This window comes from Dreissena polymorpha, chromosome 1 (genome assembly GCF_020536995.1).
Source record: "Dreissena polymorpha isolate Duluth1 chromosome 1, UMN_Dpol_1.0, whole genome shotgun sequence".
NCBI lineage: Eukaryota > Metazoa > Mollusca > Bivalvia > Myida > Dreissenidae > Dreissena > Dreissena polymorpha.
Window position 1 is genome coordinate 73,863,536 of NC_068355.1, and position 20,967 is coordinate 73,884,502.

General features: G+C 34.5%; 2 protein-coding genes across 4 annotated transcripts in view; one reads left to right on the forward strand and one right to left on the reverse strand.

Moving 5' to 3' along the window:
* Window positions 1-20,967, forward strand: part of LOC127835293 (sulfotransferase 1A1-like) — a 368,467-nt gene that overhangs the window by 132,962 nt on the left and 214,538 nt on the right. The window lies entirely within an intron of this gene.
* The window catches only part of LOC127835242 (SH2B adapter protein 1-like), a 53,094-nt gene that overhangs the window by 27,166 nt on the left and 4,961 nt on the right, over window positions 1-20,967 (reverse strand). Inside the window, exons 2-3 of one of the 3 annotated variants that reach the window (XM_052361585.1) lie at window positions 12,620-12,721; window positions 1,345-1,377 (exon numbers count right to left, since the gene is read on the reverse strand). In XM_052361585.1, coding sequence (XP_052217545.1) covers window positions 1,345-1,377; window positions 12,620-12,721 — 135 coding nt within the window. Of the gene's footprint in view, window positions 1-1,338; window positions 1,378-12,619; window positions 12,722-20,967 lie in introns of all 3 variants that reach the window. The other 2 variants (XM_052361578.1, XM_052361592.1) reach the window with 2 other exon arrangements.

Genomic DNA, 20,967 nt, shown 5'->3' on the forward strand with positions numbered 1-20,967 from the left:
TCCAACATCTTCAGATTTGGTTTATGTCTAACATAATTTGGGACAAAGTGTTGCATGCTGCAAGAAATCCTTGATTATATTTCACCACAAATCATTCAATCACAAAACATAACATACATGCATTCATTGCGCCAAAGATAATATTTATATTGCACAAATACGTATACAAAACTATGTTGTTGTTTTTTTTCATTAATTGAGATACTCAGAGTTTTATTGCAAAAGTGAAGTTTTTTCTTGGAAAAAATGATCACATTCTTATATTCTTTTGTGTGTTTTTTCAATTAAGAAAGGGGTTTTTAACAGTAATAGAGGGTGGAATGCATATACAATTTTAAGCAGGGGAAAGTAGCTGCATTGTTAACTAAATTGGGCTTGGAAAAAAATCACTGGGTTAACAGATTTAAGTTAAAAAACTTTTCATCTGCTTCTTATTTCTATGAGAGCTACAGCAGTTCCTTGTCCATTTACAATGTCCAACAATTTTAGGCCTACTAATTCAAACTTATAGAATGTAACTAATATGCTATCCTTGCCCCTTACAGATGAAGCCTCACGCTCTAACTAAAACTGTCTCCTTTAAACCACTCCTTAACCCATTTATGCCTAGTGGACTCTCCCATCCTTCTAATATGGATCAGTTTATTTCCAAAATTTAATAGGGATGTCTAGTATATTTATTTCTATATTTAAAATATTTCTTAAAGAAATTCCTTTAAGCAAACAGCACAGACCCTGATGAGACGATGCATCATGCGGCGTCTCATCTGGGTCTACGCTGTTTGCCAAGGCCTTTTTTCACGATGCTAGGCATAAATGGGTTAAACCTCTCATTAAGTCTAACTTCGAGAAAATAGAAAATGATTTAAAGTGACACATTATGGAGAAATCATTAAATATTTTCCATAAATTACAATTAACCTTCTTAATCTTGGCTAAAAGGTACCAAAGCTGGGCTAAGAGGTAACTAAGAGCCCAATGGAATGTTCCTAAAGGTAAGGTGAACTATGCAGCTTACAATAACTTAGAGTTAGCAACAAAAGTGCCTAAGGCAACTTTAAGATTAAGTTTCCTTCTAAATCTAAGGTATAGCATTGAGTTAGCAGGTTCAGATATAAATTTGATCAAGAGTCTGGGGTTGGTACAACTAAACAAGGATAAATTGAAACATGTTATTTATTTGTATCTGGACTTTATAGTAGGTTTACACCATATCCATGTTACAGCAGCAATCATCTAATTGCTTTTTTTTAAAATAAACTTAAACAATGTAAAGTTTGTAAACAAATCAAAGGTGCAAGGGAAGTAAGAAGGATAAAAGATCTTGAGAAGTTTCACCATCACCAGTTCTGTGTTCCGCTTCGTTTTTTGCTCACACTGTCAACAAAAATAATCTGAACATATCAATTATTTCATTAAATCGTGAGAATAGGTAAAAAAGTTGGTTTTTATAATAAATTGCCTGAAACTAACAAAGAAACAAGGGCAAAATTGTCCCAAAACCAGGTTTTCATTGTGAAAAAAAATCTGATAAAGGGAGACAACTCAAACTGAACTTAATGTGAAATGAACAAACAAAATTAACCCCCTTTGTAAGTTTGTTTTAAAATAAATCTATTTTTAGTCGTGGCGACCTTGACATTGGAGATATTGACGTGATTCTTTCGTGCGACACACCGTCCCATGATGGTGAACAAATGTGTCAAATGATTTTAAAATCTCATAATGAATGACATAGTTATAGCCCAGACAAGCTCATTATGGCTATTTTTTACCTTTGAACTCAAAGTGTGACCTTGACCTTGGAGATATTGACGTAATTTTTTCGCGCGACACACCGTCTAATGATGGTTAACAAATGTGCCAAATGATTTTAAAATCTCACAATAAACGACAAAGTTATGGCCCGGACAAGCTTGTTCCGCCCGCCCGCCAGCCAGCTAGCCAGCCAGCCCGCCCGCATTCGCCAATCTAATAACCAGTTTTTTCCTTCGGAAAACCTGGTTAAATATATTTGAGCTCTGAACAAGCAGCTGGTTTACATTTTGGGCCTTTTTGCTTGTGCAAAAATTAAATATTAGTGAAGCGTTTGACTCTACACAATGTAATTATGATGATTAGTTGGTTGATAAAACACTTGTCATGTATATGAAATGCTTATTTAAAACATGCGAACATGTGTTACACAGCATTAGAAAATATTTTCTTGTATTGTAAATGTCTTTAAAAAAGTATAACATTTGGAATTCTGAAAATTATGGGTACAATGTATCAAAAAAGTATTTCTGATTTGCACACTTTGGCCTTATAACTGGATTTTTGCTTAGAAACTTACTTAACCCTTTACCTCTTAGATACGTATTTTTACGTATTGGTAGTCCCTTCGAAAATTAAATTTAATTAAAGACCTTTCTTGCTAGATTCAAGTTTTAAAGGCATCATTTATAACCCTTAGATACTGATGAGCAGCAAACAGAATAAAACCTCAACAGACTGCGAGTTACTCGTAACTCACAGGCTGTTCTGGTTTTATGCTGTTTGCCCATAGCCATTTTGACTTTGCTTCAGAGTGGGAAAGGGTTTAACAAAAAAAACATAAAAGCTGTAAGTGTCATCCCTGCTCAGCATATGCTGACTGCACAGAATAATCTATGACAATGCACCATTGCTTTAAGCACCATTTTCCCAGAGCAATGCTAATTCACATAAATTGCAGGCTTGAATTGAGTCCTACATGCATATTCATACTCTGTTTTGTTTGTGCAACTGTTTTATTTCAATGACAACATAACATAAGTTAATGGAATTTTGTATGTTTTTAATCTGATTCCAGTACAAAACAAGAAACCGTCGGAGACAGGTGATGCTCCCCAAAGTTTTTTTTGTCACAATATTGCACTATATATTCAGATCAAAGGAAACATCTTGAGGGCACAGTAGTTGGGGGGACAAGAATTTTTTTATAGAAAAGGGCCATAACTCTGTGAAAAATCATCCGACCAGAACCAGCTGATAATATGCACATCTCCTCTTGGTAGTGAAGCTTCCCATTAAAGTTTCATTGAATTCCGGTCATTAGTTGCTGAGAAATAGCCCGGACAAAAATTGTGCACTGACGGACGGACGCACACACGCACGGACAGACGAAGCGGCGACTATAATAAGAAGTGCTTTGTATCTTTTGAAACCTTGTTACCAAACCATATTTAGCGTTGAAATTTTGGCTATTGTAACATGGATAAAGAACACGCATTTGTTATGGGTTAACCTTATTTTACAAAATATATTGGGAAATATTTGTTGATTTTGAGAATTTATGTTATTTTTTTAACAAAAGTTATCTTTTTTGTTGTTTTGCATAATATTCCAAATGTGAGTCTGCATTAATATGTGCATAATTTGTACACATATTGCTCACTTATAGTGAACCTTATTGTGACCTTTATAACAAGATGTGTTTGTGAAACACAATGTCCCCCTATATGACGTTTGACCTTGAAGGATGACCTTGACCTTTCACCACTCAAAATGTGCAGCTCCTTGAGAAACACATGCATCTCAAATATGAAATTGTTAGCTTAAATATTGCAGAAGTTACATTACATGAGCAATTTTGACCCATATATTTGACCTAGAAGGATGACCTTGACCTTTCACCACTCAAAATGTGCAGCTCCATGAGATACACATGCATGCCAAATATCAAGTTGCGATCTTCAATATTGCAAAAGTATTCATAAAATAAGCGATTTGGGCCACATATATTTGACCTCTGACCTTGAAGAATGACCTTGACCATGACCATTTACCACTCAAAATGTGCAGCTCCATAAGTTACACATGCATGCCAAATATCAAGTTGCTATCTTCAATATTGCAAAAGTATTTATAAAATAAGCGATTTGGGCACTACTATAGTGGGGGACATGAAAATACATAAATATTATTACTATATAGTACTGGTATGATTAAAATATTATTTTTTATGCTCCCCCAAAATTTATAAAATAAATAAATATGGTTTGGTAACATTAGGTTTCAAAAGATACAAAACAATTCTTTTATTTTTGTACGACAATATATATTCCATGTTAATTGGCCGCCACGATATCCGAACAATTAAAAGCGAAAGTGCTTAGGGCAGTGTCAGAAGAATATTCATGAGAACTACATCGTGCTTCTGAAGCTGCCCCAAGCAAATCTCGTGTTCGCCTGTAAATGTTCTGAATTTTTTGCCGCCTGTAAATGTTCTGAATTGCGGCCAAAAATTCACATGGAAAATATTGGGACACACAATATCAGACCACATCTAGCCTTGAAATTCTGTCTATTGCTTCAAAGAACATTGATGTTTTAACTTAATTTTTTTGTAATATCGTACAAAATATTTGATTTTAAGTCTTTATGAGATATTAAATGTTTATTTAATTGAGGGCATTGTTTTCTGGAGACTTATTTTAAAACAAATTTATTTGTATACATGTAACATTAAATGTTCTAAATATGAGGCCGGAATTTTATTTCACTGATGTGAAGTCTCAACTTACTTTGAAACGGTTATCTTACAATAATTGATTGTTAGCTGACAGGTATAAATATTGTACAATTCAAAGTAGTCATTTTTAAAACAGATACCTCTTATCAAGTATTATACAGATATCTGAAGTGTGCAGGCACATAAATGAAGGCAAGTGATTACACTGATGTCTTACATGGAAAGAATTTCAATTCAAATATTCACTACCAGGAAGATATTATAGTCGCCTTTACAAGATTAAAATTCATCTCATGATATGCAGTGAAAGAGCAAAGAATACCAGTGAATTACAACTCAAACATTTTATTTGACCACAAGTAGTTTTTAAGGTTTGGTGTTTTTTTTGTTTAAGTGCCAAGTTTTGAGGAAATATTTTTTTATATTTGTATTTTTATAACAATACATAAATAACATAAACATACGTTAAAATTGCAAAATTATAAACAATAGAAAACAAATGATACAATTACCGGTAAATAAAATTAAATAATTCTGTAACAACAGAGAAGAAACTTAACATCAGTTTTTTCCCACTATGGCAGTAAGCGATGATTGCATAAGCAGATGACATCATATGTATTAATTTATATTTCTCTGCAAATATTTGACTGAACATTATAAGGTGCAAACACACAGGTTCCAGTTTCTCCACCCTGCCCATTTTCAGCACCACCATGGGTTGTTAATCTTGGACTCCTACTCTTTTAAATAATACATAGAAACCTTTGAATAAAAAAAAACTTTACATAAAATATGTCACTTCATAATAACTTATAATGTGCAATGGCGCCATTGTTTGTTCTAAACGTCCACCCCCTCAGCATTGGCTCCATTACTTTTTGAGGGATATAAAATTATCTATTACATCTGCAAAAAGCCAATGTTTTTTAATGCATCAATTTTTGTATTTGTTTAAAGCAATAGTTGAATGTCCTTAGCGATTCAGTTGGACGGAAATTATGTGGTCAATAAGGCAAAAACATCGATCTGCTATTTAACAAGAGGGCCTGAAAGGCCCAAAGTCGCTCACCTGAGATAACAAGATATTATTGAGACAAATCTTCTGACCAAGTTTCACGAAGATCGGAAAATAAATGTGGCCTCTAGAGTGTTAACAAGGTTTTACTATAGCCATATAAGTAAAAATGCCCCGCCTCGTGGCAGCCATGTTTTTCAACCAACCGGCATCATTTTTGAACTCATCCAACATATTATCGGGATGATCTTCTGACCAAGTTTCATGAAGATCGGACAGTAAATGTGGCCTCTAGAGTGTTAACAAGATTTTACTATAGCCATATAAGGAAAATGCCCCGCCACTTGAAAGCCATTTTTTTAAAGCAAACATAATTATTTTTGAACTCATCCAAGATATCATTGAGACCAATCTTTTGACCAAATTTCATGAAGATTGGACAATAAATGTGGCCTCTAGAGTGTTAACAAGGTTTTACTATAGCCCTATATAGCAATATAAGGAAAAATGCGCGCCCCTGGTGGCCATGTTTTTAAAGAAAACAAAACCATTTTTGAACTCATCCAAGATATCATTGGGACAAATCTTCTGACCAAGTTTCATGATGATCAGAAAATAAATGTGACCTCTAGAATGTTAACAAGGTTTTACTATAGCCATATAAGGAAAATAGCCCCGCCCCTGTGGTGGCCATGTTTTTCAACCAACTGGCATCATTTTTGAACTCGTCCAAGATATTCTTGGGATGAATCTTCTGACCGAGTTTCATGAAGATCGGACTATAAATGTGGCCTCTAGAGTGTTAAAAAGATTTAACAATAGCCTTATATAGCCATATAAGGAAAAATGCCCCGCCCCTTGGCGGCCATGTTATTCAAGCAAACGTAACCATTTTCGAACACATCCAAGATATCATTAAGACAAATCTTCTGACCATATTTCATCAAGATTGGAAATAAATGTGGCCTCTAGAGTGTTATCAAGGTTTTACTATAGCCATATAAGGAAAAATGCCTCGCCCCCTGGCGGCCATGTTTTTCAACCAACCAGCATCATTTTCGAACTAGTCCTAGATATTATTGGGATGAATCTTCTGACCAATAGAGCTGCAACGATTTGATCCGATTCATCGAAAATCGATTTGAAATGCTTCGATTCGATTTCGATACCAAACCTACCAAATTCGATTCGATTCTTTAACATATATACATATATATACATAGATACGTAAAGCTGTATTCTGCCTATTGATACAGGAAGGTGTAGGTTTTATCTTTACCTGTAATAAGGATGCGCGCGATTGGTTACTTATTACTTTAGTCATCCAATCAATAAGCCCGCTACGGTTTACTTTCGGAAAAAGCGTCAAAATGGCTGAACAAGTTGTTGCCGACAAATTGAAATTATCAGATGCGTCTAAGAAGCTAAAATCAAAAGTGTGGCAGTATTTTGGGTTTCGGGATGGTAGCCCTACCGATAAAGCAAAGTGTAAACTGTGCTTCACGGATGTGGCGTACGCTAAGTCCGGCTCAACCACTAATCTAATGCAATATGTCAAACGCAAACATAACGTTGATTTAGCAAGACTAAGACTAAGAGGCCGCACAAGTGCAGCTACTCAAGTCGCCAGCCAGAAAAGTAGTTATATTTCTGTTGGAGTTTTGTTAAGTTCGTTAGATAATGGGATTTGTCCTACAGGTGATCATGCTGTCATGGCACAATGGTAGACATGCTTATAGCGGTTTTGGGTAAAAGTATAATAGTGATAATACTTCCATTCAACTGATTCCAGATATGTTCTTATGATTATTTTTTTATATTATTGTGTAATCAACACAATCTTCTAGTCAGAAGTTTTTATATTGAAAATGAGTCCTAATTTGCTATTCTTTTTTATGTGTTTTATTGAAATCACATTTGAACAGAAATGTTCATTTTGAGGCATTAGAGTGAATATATGATAAAACTAGGTTTGAAGATGAATCGAATCGAAAAAATCGGTATCGGAGTGTCTGAAATCCAAATTGAATCGAATCGAGCTGTTGGTGAATCGCTGCAGCTCTACTGACCAAGTTTCATTAAGATGGACAATAAATGTGGCCTCTAGAGTGTTAACAAGATTTTACTATAGCCACATATAGCCATATAAGGAAAAATGCCCCGCCCCTTGGCAGCCATGTTTTTCAAGCAAAGGTTACCATTTTTTAACTCATCAGAGATATCAGTGGGACAAATCTTCTGAGCAAGTTTCATGAAGATCGGAAAATAAATGTGGCTGCTAGAGTGTTAACAAGGTTTTACTATAGCCATATTAGGAAAAAATGCCCCGCCCCCTGGCAGCCATGTTTTTCAAGCAAACGTAACCATATTCGAACTCATCCAAGATATCATTGAAACCAATCTTCTGACCAAATTTAATAAAGATTGGACAATAAATGTGGCCTCTAGAGAGTGTGCTCAGGTGAGCTAAAAATACACCATGTCACAATTTATAAAGGCCCTCATGTTTTCAACTGGCTAGTAATTGTATGTTTCTGTACATTTGTGGATTAATGAATCTTCAATATATGTAAATCACACTACATGGCCCAATTTAAAAAAAAATGCAAACAAGAAATATCTTTAAAAAAGATGTACAGTGTTCAATGAATGAGATCAAGGAAAGATGTCTTTTTCTGTGCTGTTCTTAGCGGAGTTTTTGCGGCTTATTTTACATTATTACATATTGCTGGTCATAAACCTATAGATACAAAAAAGAAAACCAAAAGAAGAATGGAAGTGAAATTAAAACAAATGAGTCATCCGGCCACACGCGAAGTATCCGTATTTATTAGGCGCATTCTTCGAACATTTAACCTGTTTTAGTGGTTTGTCGGGCATTGCTATTTGATTCGATTATTAACAGTATCGAGAATCATCGCATTCGTGCTTAATACATTAGTCAATATGGTGGTATAATTATTGTTAAATTAATCAAAAATAATATTTATCATTGTATTGTTGAAAACACATTAAGAATCTGTTATTGACATACCATAATTATTTTGCTGAATATCTTCATTTAATATGTTTCTGGTCTAAAGAAAATTCCAGGTCACCTAGTTCATGGATAGCGTCTTTAATATATAACGATCATTATTTTACTGGCCGCGTACTCAGGTGACCTGTACATAAACTCTGACATTCAGGCCATCCTTAAAAATTATTTTGTTTGGCATAACCCGACCAACCCACTAAAATTGGCCCGACTGATTTTTTTTTTTACTTTCCCCCCCAAAATTTTTTTTGCTTGCCGAAAATGTTTTCCGCTAAATTTTTTCTTTCCGCATTTATCCTTTTCGGCTATTTGCGTCATTTAATTGAATGCTCTTTCAAGGACATCTTGAATAGCAAAGAACAAAACGCGTACCGGTATTTATTTGAGTTGCCTATTTATTTGACATATGCATATGCGATAAATTAGACTTTAAATACAATTAAACCGCTCCTGTTTTTCTCGTATCCCTTTAATCAAAAAAAAAAATTGGGGGGGGGGGGTGGGGTGGGGGGGTGGGGTGGGGGTATAGTGTGAGGGTGTGGTGGTCATTTGTGAGATGATCTTAAAAAATAAAAAAAAAAATTGAGGGGGGGAGGGGGGAGGGGGGGGGAGGGGAGGGCACGGGGGATGGTTTGGGTGAAGTCTATTGTGGTATGTCAGGTAAGAGTAGTTTCATCAAAGTATCAATCAAATCTAATCATAAATAAAGAAGTTATGGCAATTTTAGCAAAATTTTAATAATTTGACCTTGAGAGTCAAGGTCATTCAAAGGTCAAAGTAAAATTCAAGTTGCCAGGTACAGTAACCTCATGATAGCATGTAAGTATTTGAAGTTTGAAAGCAATAGCCTTGATACTTCGAGTGGATCGAAACACAAAATTTAACCATATATTAAAAGTTACTAAGTCAAAGAAGGGCCATAATTCCGTAACAATGACAACCAGAGTTATGCAACTTGTCCTTTTACTGTACCCTTATGATAGTTTGTGAGTGTTCCAAGTATGAAAGCAATATCTATGATACTTTAGGGGTAAAGTGGACCAAAACATAAATCTTAACCAAATTTTCAATTTTCTAAGTATAAAGGGCCCATAATTCCGTCCAAATGCCAGTCAGAGTTACATAACTTTGCCTGCACCGTCCCCTTATGATAGTTCATAAATCTTGCAAATATGAAAGCAATAGCTTTGATACTGTAGGAATAAAGTGGACCTAAACACAAAACTTACCGGTAATCAAATTTTCAATTTTCTAAGTATAAAAAGGGCACATAATTCTGTCAAAATGCCAGTCAGAGTTACATTACTTTGCCTGCACAGTCCCCTTATGATAGTTAGTAAGTGTTGCAAGTATGAAAGCAATAGCTTTGATGCTTAAGGAATAAAATGGACCTATACACAAAACTTAACCAAAATTGTCAATTTTCTAAGTATAAAAAGGGCACATAATTCTGTCAAAATGCATGCTAGAGTTATCTAACTTTGCCTGCCCAGCCCCTTCATGATAGTCAGTAAGTGTACCAAGTTTGAATGCAATAGCATTGATACTTACTGAGAAAAGTGGAACTAAACGCAAAACTTAACCAAAATTTTCAATTTTTTAAGTATAAAAAGGGCACATAATTCTGTCAAAATGCACGCCAGAGTTATCTAACTTTGCCTGCCCAGTCCCCTCATGATAGTAAGTAAGTGTACCAAGTTTGAATGCAATAGCATTGATACTTTCTGAGAAAAGTGGACCTAAACGCAAAACTTAACCGGACGCCGACGCCAACGCCAACGCCGACGCCGACGCCAAGGTGATGACAATAGCTCATAATTTTTTTTCAAAAAATAGATGAGCTAAAAAAATTAATTAATTATCACCATTCAATTCAATTTGGCAATCGGCAGAGATGTGTATGATTATCGCCATATAACTAATTATTTAATTATCACTCTTTAATTTAGATCGGTAAATATTCGGAGGAAAGATAAAAAGTGGTCAGCTTAGAAATATTTATTGACGGGTATTGTCACGTTTTTGTTTCATTTGCTTATCTCTTTATACGACTTTCCAACTGGTTGCTATTTTGGAGGCAGACGGTGATATTAAATGTGTATTCAAATTATACAACATCTGCGCATGAATGACCCAATATTATCCGATAGCTCCATCCGTCCTCGCATTTCATTCGACAACGTCATGTCATGTGTAAGCGAGCTCAATGCTGATTGGCCAGCTACCATTTGCACTTCATTAACAATAAGGTCAAGCAATGTCTAATTAGGTCCAGACCGGGTTTCATTAACTGTTTGAACTGCGAACACTTTCATTGAAACACAGAGACAAATATAGAAAACCAGTCCGGATTAAAATGGCGGTTGTTTTCAACGAAATTTTACTAGATTTTCGCATTTTCCCAATTACGATTTTTCTTGAGCCAAATTCTCAATATTTTCACAAATGCAGACTCAAATGGCGAACGACAGCGCAAGCATTGTTAACGTGTTATTATTGGAATATATGCTCACTATTACAGGGCTCGCGCTGTCGTTCGCCATTTGCGAAAGTAAAGCACATTTGGCTCAAGAAAAATATAATTTGCGAATATGCTTAAATCTCGTTAAATTTCATTGAAAACATCCACCATTTTAATCCGGAGTGTTTGTTTTTTTAAACTATTTTTCTCTTTGTTTCCATGAACAATTTGAAGCGCATATGGTAGCTGGCCAATCAACATTGAGTTCGCTATCGGGTAATATTGGGTCATTTATGCGCAGATAATGGATTACACAGTTGATATTGTCGTCTGCCTACAATATAACGGCCGATGGCAAAAGTCGTATAAAAAATAAGCAAATGAAAAAAAGCATAACACTCAATAAATTATTTTAAGCTGATCACTTTACAAATTTCTATCGACTATAGATCTGAATTAAGGGATGATAATTAAATAATTAGTTATATGTGGAAGATGTTGCACCTTTCTGTTCTTGATTGAAATTAAAATGTTATAATTACTTAGTTGTTTTTTACTCACCAACTATGCTATTGTAAAGTAATATGTCAACCAAACAGTATATTAATTACGTATTTGCTAGGTTACTTGTTTTCATTTTCTGTAGTAAAACGATGTGCACATTTTATTTCATGTGCAAAATGCGTACAATTTTTCGGACTGTCGTTTTCAGATAAAGTATTTTTCGTCGATTATATTATATTTTCGAAGTTCTTTATAGAAAAAATAGACTTACGAATACACGTGCAGTGATACAGACGGTGCAGAAAAATCTTTACCAGAGGCAGAAGACTTGGAGCTTTATTTGATAATTACCTTTCAGTTTGGTATATGCTGGAGTTCAACGTCAGAAAAATAAATTACTAAAAAAAAAATCCCTATCTACCTACCCACCCAAATTAACCTGCGTCGGGTTATGCCAAACAAACAATTTTTTAAGGATGGCCTCTTTTAAATATTATCGCTTTTGCCCTGGCAATCCTCTGAAAATAAAAGGTGCACACACAAACTGTATTGATGTCAAGAATTGAGTGTAAAACTGTTCTATCTATTAAGCCTTTTCATTAGAGATAAAATTGTTTCATGCAGCAAAACAGTGTTACAAAGACGCCGATATGTTTCCATTGTACTAGTGGTATACTCAAATCAGCCATTGGAATAAATTAAGTGTATTCCTAGCCGCGGGAAATTTTATTTGAATTTTATTGGACACTTACAAAGGCCAGGTAAGGTGAAAAGCTGGCTTAATACAGCTACGCTGAAAAATGTTAAAACAAATCTACAAAACCTACCCACAATGTAAAACTCTCAGTGCATTTTAAAAACTTAAACAACTGTCCATAGCGCCACTTAGTAAGTAGTATTGGCTCATTTATTAATGAGTTTTCAAAAAGAGATGGCGTTGGTGATTAATAGCTGTGCATGTACCATGTGTGATTCTACAGCTTAAAAAAGATGCAGAAGTAGGAAATGCTCGTAAGAATCTATTTTTTGTACAATCATGTTACTACGGTTAGTTATTTTTGTACATGCAGCTGTAGACTAGAATCCAACAAACATAGTACTCACCTTGAGGACAAATGTATTTTCATGGTCGGGCATTTCCAGAGCAGTGGTCACTCGAGCTTCAGTAATCATCGTACAGAACAAGCCCTGCTTCGGCTGTAATGACTGCAATGGATTTGTATTATTATTATTTTGATGAAGTAGCAATGAAATAATAATGCGATAAGTTTAGTTTCAGTATCAGTACTTCATTTGGGATTTTTACTAATCTGATAGGCAATGCCAAGTGAAGTATAATTTCTGGCAAATTATACACATTTTAAGTTGTATTAAAAATTCCAAGTTTGAACAGTTTTATTCCGTCTGTCCAATCTATATATAAAATGTGTTAGTAAACAAAACATCACAAATTATGATTTTGACAAATTTAAAACTTGAGTTAACACGCTTGGCCTGTGTATTGCGGTTAACCCACTTCAATATGGGGAATACATGTGCCTGTTAAACAAGATGTGATTAGGAAACACTATGCCCCCAGCATGCCAAATATGAAGTTGCCATGTTGTGTATGTATATGAGCGATTTTGACCCATATATTTGACCTTTGACCTTGTATGATGACCTTGACATTGAAGGATGACCTTGACCTTTCACCACTCAAAATGTGCAGCCTTGTGAGATACAGTACATGCATGCCAAATATGAAGTTGCTACATGTATGTTTAATATTGCAAAAGTTATGGCAAATGTTTGACATGCTTAATGTACAATAGTTAAAAAGGTAAAGGCATTTTAAAGTATATGACCTTGAAGGATGACCTTGACATGACATCGATTAATATGTTCAGCTGTATGAATAACACATGCATGAAAAATATAAAGTATCTGTATAAAGTAGTACTGACGTTTTGGCATATTTAAAATGAAAAGTGATCTTTGTAAATGACATTTGACCTTTCATGATGACCTTGACCTTAACATTGTACAAATTAAAATGTGCAGTTCCATATGATTTTGAGAAGTCGTTACAAAGTTATAGTGTATAGTAAATGAGCGATTTTGACTCATTTATTTGACCTTTGACCTTGAAGGATGACCTTGACCTTTCAACACTCAAAATGTGCAGTTTCATGAGATACAAAAGCATACCAAATATGAAGTTTCTATGTCCAATATTGCAAAAGATATGGCAAATGTTAAAGTTTAGTGATTTTGACCCATATATTTGACCTTTGACCTTCAAGGATGATCTTGACCTTTCACCACTCAAAATGTGCAGCTCCATGAGATACACATGCCTGTCAAATATGAAGTTGCTACATGTATCTTCAATATGGCAAAATGTTAAAAGTTTGACGCAAACAAACACACAAACAAACCAACAGACAGGGCAAAAACAATATGTCCCCCACTTTAGTGGTGGGGGACATAAAAATTACATACATGTATGCCTAACATCAAATTATTATGGAACAATTCAAGCTAACAAAGTGTTAGTGGACATTGTATGTCAGTGTTTTTTTTGCAGAAAGTAAAAAAGGCTGTTTTCCAATAGCAAAAAGAGGCATTTTTTCCCAAAAATCAGACCAAAATTTCTCCAAAGCCCTGGCACTTTATAAGATAAATTTTAGAAAGAATGCATTTATAAACAATTGGTATACTGTTATTTATAATTATATTAATAATGTTTAATTTTTCCCATTTGCATGGACTATCGCGTTTTTTTCCCAATCCAAAAGGCACACGCTGTAAAATATAAAGCAAAAAAACCCACTGTATTTCTACAGGGTACTTTAACCAATTGAAGAAAAACTACATAATTCCCAATTGCTGAACATTTCCCAAAAGAGAGGCAAATTCCGTCAATGCTTTATCTGCAAGTTAACAAATAGAATTACATGTAGCACTAATTAAACTGAACATTTCAAGCCAAAATGACTGTAAATCAATATTTGAGTTTTTGCTTTTGATACTTCCCAATTGGAAGATTTCAGGATGTGATTTTTCAGGGTTTGACGCACTAATTTCCAATTGGTATGGTACAGGTACTTTTCCCAATTTGGGAAGAAAGATCGCAGATGGTGATTCCCAGGATATGCCTCTATACGCCAGTTTAATGACAATTATAGTGTAATTATGACTAGAAAATCAGTCTACATGTATATAGCCTTCCAGGTAATGTACTATTTTTTAACTTATAATTAGTCAATATTAAGATGTACAATGTAAGTGGCACAAATACTGGTATGTCCCGTTATTTTATGCTGAATGTGCAGGGATATAAATACACTGTATTTCAGAGGGTTTCTTATTATTTCACTGAAATTGACGCACATGTACAAAAAGAATGATGTTAAAGTTAAATCTGTCTTTCCTGAATACAACCATGACAGTGTGAATGATGACATTGAGAAGGTCTAGATTATCAAACTTTAAATCTAGGCCTAGACAGTTTAGCTCTAAGCATTATAGCTCACATGTATTTCTAAAGACAATTGGTCATGGTGTTATTCTGGAGTAATTTGATAAATGACATCATAATAATTTATTTCCTTGTATAAACCACAATGCTATTGTCAATGCCTCAAGTGCTTGGGGCTATATTTGCTGAATGGTAATGTTTTGTTTCTATTACAGCCTTGCCACTTAACAGCTCTATGTTTTCATTTTATTATTAACATGATAACATTCCCTCTAATTAATAAGTAAGCTTAGATGGTGTACTCCACCGGAAAAACTATTGATTAATTAACTAGTTAAATTATAATGTCATTATTATAATGTTTTCAACAATTGGACCAATTATTTTCTATCTAGACTAGGAGTGTTATTAACAAGAGATGTGTTTGTCAGAAACACAATGCCCCCTATTGCGCCGCTTTGAAGCCATAAATTTAACCTTTGACCTTGAAGGATGACCTTGACATTTCACCACTCAAAATGTGCAGCTCCATGAGATGCATGCATACTAAATATCAAGTTGCTATCTTCAATATTCAAAAAGTTATAACCAACTTTAACGATGGTTAAAGTTTTAGGACAGAAAAATACTATGTTAATTGACCTTTGACCTTGAAGGATGACCTTGACTTTTCATCACTCAAAATGTGCAGCTCCGTGAGATACACATACATGCCAAATATGAAGTTGCTATCTTCAATATTGCACAAGTTATCAAACTTTAACCAAGGTACAATGAATGAATGACAGACAGACAGGCCAAAAATAATATACCCCCGATCTTTCGATCCTGGGGCATAAAAATTGGAAAAAAGTTGAATTTTGTAATGATTTATCAGGGATTTCATTTGAAGCAGAAAAGTATAAAGCTATGACATGATGCCATTTTGTTCATACTTCTGTTTTCTCGCTCTGCAGCTCAATACAATACCATAAAACTGTTCACTTCACAAATCGATATACCCGGTACATGTAGATTGCAGACCTTGCTAAAAGTATCTTAATGGATTTAATGCAAATGCTACCAAGAAGCAAACTCCAAAATATATTTTATAACATACAGTTTGAGTAGTATTTCATTTAAGTTTACACAACAACAAAACTGCCAAGTATTTAAAAACTATGAAGCCACAATTGGCATCATTTATTGAGGAGTCTTAAATAAATTAATATGCAAACCAATGTACTTGATGAATTGTGCTGAACAAAGCTGAAATTACAACACATTTACGTTTCAAGTATGCATGAGCAAAAGACAGTTCACGTATTCTTTTCTGACCTTAATACCTTTTAGTAAAAACGAATCACTCACAATGTTTTAAGAATATATTACCGGTAATTCTAGTCCAACTTGTTGACGCTCTCAAAGATTAAGCTACTTTTTATATTGGTGATATTTGGAGAAGAAATTATTAAGAAGAAATTAAATTATTATAATAATACCATTATAATTTAATTTGTTAATTAATCAATAGTTCTTCTGATGGAGTACACCACCTTAGCTTACTTATTATTAAGAGGGACAGTTATCATGTTAATAATAAAAAAAACATTTAATTTTCTTATTTAATTATTTAGGGCCAAAGACTTAAGCCCATATAAAAAGTATCTCTAAATTATGTGCGTGTCTTATAAATTAGACTACCAGTAATAATAATTGAGCTCATTGCTTTGACAACCTCTGTCCAGTTTTTAGATGGTCGCTTTAGCGACCGTCTAAAGTGCTTGATGTGAAATTCAGGTCGATACGGCCTAGGTATGATTAACCCAATAACCGCTTGCGTATCCGCGCAAGAAAGAGTTGTATAATTTATGCAAGAGGTTTGATCATTGTACGTGTCGCGGAGGAGATTGTTTATGAATGATTAAAATAGTCCACTTTCTGCTGCGTCTGCGTGACGTAGTATTTTCGCTCAGCTCATTCATAACTCTGCGGCTGGCGATAAACAAAGGGAAGTCCGGGTGAGAATAACGCACTAGTATAAGGTTACGCTTGTTTATATTCACAGGTCTCAATTAATAATACGTTGACCATGAGTTCAACAATTATTACAGGGATATGATAGACAACATAAAAAATGTTTCATTATCGCTGAAACTGTTAAAAAAACATTCAAATATAACAAGAATATTCTCTAAAAAATGTAGTCTTGCTGTTTTGAAATAAGGTTTGGAATTTTGGTTTCTAAATAACTTAATTCAAAACAAAAGTTTAATTATAGTGTTTTTTACTTGTTAGTTGCATATTTACCGCATTATAATGTGTGTTATAATAGGCAAACCATACAGTAGTAAAATTCAATCTGCCTTCGCACATAGAAGGAATGGGTCATTTGGGTGCTGCGTTTCCTTTGCTTACTTCAGTTAGAGGTCAATTATTTACGTAATAGCAACCACAAGACTCTGGCTTAAAAATCGTAGTCGCATGGTATTTGCGTTTAGCGTCCTATTTGGTCACGTGGTTCTTTTTTCGCGGGTGTTTTGGCATTCATGATATGAGGCTATTAATAGATGCGCCTATCGATAAACAAAGGAAAGTTTACGGGTTATAACAACACAATAGGTTACGCTCTCACATACAACTCAATGACGTAGTACAGGTCGTAAATTGAGAGATTCGGGAAAAAGTTGACGCTTATTTATATTTTCAATTTATAAAACGTTGAACATAAGTTCAACAATAACTTCAGCGATACGATTGACAAAATCAAAAAAATTTTTTTCATAATCGCTAAACCCGAATATAACAAACACTTTATAATAATAATACAAATGACCTGTTTCATAACCTCGTTCATGCTACTACAGCGGGTATTTCTAAAAACGTTCTTTGGTTCTGAACAGATATCGGCGATCTTTTGTATTTACGGGTGCTAGCAACGAAAAAGTAGAAGGTTGGTAGAAGGTTTAGCTTGTTTATATTCACAGTTCTCAATACATAGACAGTTGGATATGAGTTCATCAATTACTACAGGCATACTATAGGCAACCTCGAAAATGCTTTATAATCGCTAAAACAGAAAACAACTAAATATATTATATTAAATATATTTATAACAATAAATGTCTTTTAAAAATGTAGTCGGCGTATACGCTGACTTTGAAATAAAGTTAGCAATTTTCTTTTCTAAATAATTAAATACAATTAAACAAAAGTTAAACTATTGTGTTGTGTTTTTCACTTGTAAGCTGCATATTCTCCGAATGAAATGTGTGTTAGCATTGTCAAACCACACATTAGTGTGAGTAAATAAAAAATATACTACGGGAGAGCACTTCATATGTGTCCTCATATGCCTTGTTATGAGTATCTTTCTTCACTATCGATATATCGTATGTTTATATTTGATTAAAACGCAGTTTTCTTTCAACAAATTTAAATCACACGTCAATAGCGCAGTTATGCGAAATGGGTCTTATGCATTTCGGCAAGCGTTTGTTAAACCCAACATGTGCTTTTGCGCAGTCAGGCCATAGGCGATGCTGTTCGCTTTAAAATCACTCAATATGTTATGTTTCTCCTCACCAGAAGGAGGGATAGCTGAGTGGGCTATTTATATGATGGGCGCATATGGAATAAGACCCATTTTCGCATGACGAGGGTCATTACAAATCTCATTGCGAATTGAAAATGCCACATTTAAGAACAATGCTTTTTGATACAAAATTGAATTCAAAATAGCAAAATTGTTAATAATGGCAGCCTATCCACACATTAAGGAATGATTTCCAGACGTGCTGACCAAGTACGGCAAACATTGTGGTATGATAATTTAACGATTTTCTCTTATCGTGACACTAACTATTTCGCTAATGATTGTTTTCTCATCTTGGAGGCGAAAGTGAAATTCTGCGAGATGGATTGTAACGCGTAATTGTAACAGGGCCACAATTTGTGTCGTTTGAGCATACAGAGAGAAGTCCGGAATTCCGTACACTGAACAGTGCTACATCCTTTGAATTGAGCACATACGCAGTGATGTAGCAAAAATTCAGAGGTTGTATCTCGAATCATCTTATCAAATATTCGAAAATATTCATGCGTGTCTGTTGGCGTTATGTAAAAGTCACTAAGATGAAAACTGAAACAGCTTTGCCTAAAAGCGCATTAGTGCTCTTTACCTATGTTTATGTTAGCGTTGTTGACACCGTGTGAACTGCTCGGGTAACAAGTAAAGCATAAACAGCAATGTTTATATACTTTTATTCCTCCATATACAAGATACGAAGATTATTGTATATTTTGAATTTGTATATGGTGTCAAAAATCAAAAGTTTTGTACACGGAACTTTCATTATGAATTTATATTCTTGGTGAGATAGTCATTTGATATTAAAAAAATATTCCTTTAATATGATGGCAGGGGGTTTTCTGCCTATTTTGGGAAAAGGAGTCTGACCAAATTGGGAATTTTTTATCGACTAAATTGGCCATTTTGGGAATTTTTGCTTCGATGAAACGGCTCATTTGGGAAAAAATTGTGAATATATCATGCTTAAATAATTCAGTAGTTTAACAAATAAATATGTATTTATTTGTTATTTTGTCTTCTTTATATAAACAGATGCAATATTGGGCATGTTCAACGTTTATTCAAGTACTGCAGTTTTGTTTTTCAGTTACAGATACACTCTGAGATAAGAACTGAACAGTCAAAACATTATAGCAGATGTTTTTGACCAAACAAACACTGGTTAGTCACACAAGTTATAAGACACTTCATTCTTTAAAAAAAAAAAAAAACAATATTTTTTATTTTTTTGGAAATTGGGAATTTTTTTTATGATTTCGGTTTGGGGTCGGGTCCGTTTGCTTTGGGAGTGCCTCCGTTTTCCGGAGGCGCAGACAGTGCTGAAAAACCCCTGGATGGTGACTGCAATTCTTTATATTAAGTTCTCATAACCATTTTCATCATACTTTCTATGCTTTCAGAACTTCCAAAAAGCATGTTGTTTTTATTTTGTCTTAGTTATTTCTATGAAATAATAAGGATGAAAAAAAGTGCACACAAAATTCGACCCGTGCGCTATGACACACACTTTATAAAGTTGAATGGCGTGTGTTCATTTTAAACTTGCGATTGATTTTCAAAAATGAATTGCGTGTTAAATTATGCAATAGCGAACATCTTCAGTGCCTTCAGCGCTTTGATAAAATAATTAAAACATTACCAACTAGGCTGAACACTTCCATTATCTTTCCCAGTATGACCTACATGTATACACAGTGCTCCAGCTAGGATTTGAAAAGGGCAGGGGAGGGGGGAGCTTTTTGTCAAAAGGGCACTTTCGACACGCAGTATTTTGTCAAAGGGCACTTTCAAGCGTGCTGACGTTTCTGGAATGCTTCCTGTTGCATGTTTATATATATATATTATTAATAATTATTAGAATATATTATTCCCATTATTTATATTAAACCATTCAAATATAATGTCTTCAATGAGGAATAAATTAATTACAATGTAATAAGAGATTTATTAATTATCATAATTATGTTAAAAAAAATAATATTTTTTTTAACGGCAGGGGGGGCCCTATGAAGGGCAAGACGGAGGTTCGGAGGGGCAGGGCGGGGCGCCCTTCAAGTTAGGCCTAGGTGGAGCACTGTATACAGGTACCAGTAAAAAAGTTTTGTGGAGAAATGATTATTTATCTTTAATCCTCAATGACCACAAATTTCAACAGACGACAAAAGTTGCATTGATATCGGCCCTTGCCAAAATGTTTTTGTCTATGGATGGGTGCCAATCGCCAATCCCTTGATTTTCGGTACAATTATAAAACAAGAGCACCGCCTTGCTGATGCAGACCGCTCATCTATTTTCTTTTTAAAGGTGAAGGGACTCTCAATTTCAATCACAAAGGAGGTAGGGGTGGAGTGAAGAGAGGTGTATAGTGTGGGGGTGTGGACATTTATTACATTATCTTCCAAAAATGCGGAAAAAAAA